Source organism: Cataglyphis hispanica, unplaced genomic scaffold, assembly GCF_021464435.1.
Source record: "Cataglyphis hispanica isolate Lineage 1 unplaced genomic scaffold, ULB_Chis1_1.0 scaffold300_size1217, whole genome shotgun sequence".
Classification (NCBI taxonomy): Eukaryota; Metazoa; Arthropoda; class Insecta; order Hymenoptera; family Formicidae; genus Cataglyphis; species Cataglyphis hispanica.
In genome coordinates, this window is record NW_026099074.1 from 1 (window position 1) to 1,217 (window position 1,217).

General features: G+C 37.2%; 1 protein-coding gene across 1 annotated transcript; it reads right to left on the reverse strand.

Annotated features, from left to right (window-relative positions):
• Nucleotides 1-339: 339 nt before the first annotated feature.
• On the reverse strand, nucleotides 340-1,182 carry LOC126858661 (uncharacterized). Its single transcript, XM_050609138.1, has one exon. It carries the CDS (start codon nucleotides 1,180-1,182, stop codon nucleotides 340-342), a length of 843 nt encoding a protein of 280 aa, XP_050465095.1.
• Nucleotides 1,183-1,217: the final 35 nt, after the last annotated feature.

Here is a 1,217-nt window from a genome sequence, read left to right on the forward strand (position 1 = left end):
TACAGTGAAACACCGAAATCTGGAGAATGTCGACTTTCACCGGTGAATGTCAACATTCACATAGTCGCTTGGTGTATGTCCGAAATATTTGCTAAATACCCTTATTTCTGACTTACACCGGTAAATGTTGACATTCACAATGCACTAATGGTGAATGTTGAACATGGAGATTTATATTTTCTTCTCCGTAATTCAGTCGCTATAAAACGTCACAAGGGTGACGTAACTTTTTCGCCTCTCTTTCTGAAAGGAATGACCAAGAATTTAAAATACAGTACATTCTACATGAGAAAGAAAATAATAGTAATAAAAAAATTACTTATGTGATTCAAATCTTATTTATTGCAACAACAAACTATTATGACACTTTGAATTGCACAAGAGTCCCTTGCTTTTACAACTGCATTTATTTGTGGAACACTTTCTTTTGCAATGACAGCGTGTATAGCCTTGTCCCCCGCTTCTCGAATTAGCTACAGCTGCTTCTCTCAGCGACATTTCTTGAAAAGAAATCTCATTTATGGAAAGTAACTTTTCTTTACAAATTACGAACTGATTACGTGTGTAAAGCTGCTTGAGGGTACCATTTTTATTTGCCAGTTTATAGAAGTCGGAGTCTTCTATTCCAACAACAACCGCTAACACATTTCGGCTATCTGTACGACCACGGTCGACATCAGGGACTTGTATTCGTACATTATCACCAATTTGAGCAGGAGGAAATTGTTTTTGTGAGGTTCGTAACATTTTTGTTGCTTGCAGTAGAAGATTTTCTTTCGCGGCCGCTCTTTTTGTAGAAATCAACTCGTGTTTTTCAGTCAGAATTTGATGTGAAGACGTTGTAGGTTGTAGGTCCTCTTCAATATTTTTCTTTGGAATATGGTTTTCAGTATGACCACCGCTCAAATTTTTTTTATAAGCATTAACAGTTTCTTCAAGCTGTTCTTCGGTTTCAGAAGTATTGGCAATTTCTTCGAGTTGTTCTTCAGTTTCAATATTTGCGATTTGTTCGCCAGGCAAAAAAGACGATGCTATGCCTCTTTTTGCTTTAACGCCAAACATGGCTTCATAAGGACTTTGGCGTATTCCGTCGTGGTATGTAGTGTTCTTGGCAAATTGAACAAAGGATAAACCATCTGACCATTTATTTGTATCGTTATCGTTCATCCATGCAGTTAGCATATTCTGTATATCCTGATTGGCCCTTTCAACTGATC

Bases quoted from the DNA above. Each gene is read 5' to 3' on its own strand.
- LOC126858661 (XM_050609138.1), bottom strand. From the start codon at position 1,182: ATGCTAACTGCATGGATGAACGATAACGATACAAATAAATGGTCAGAT.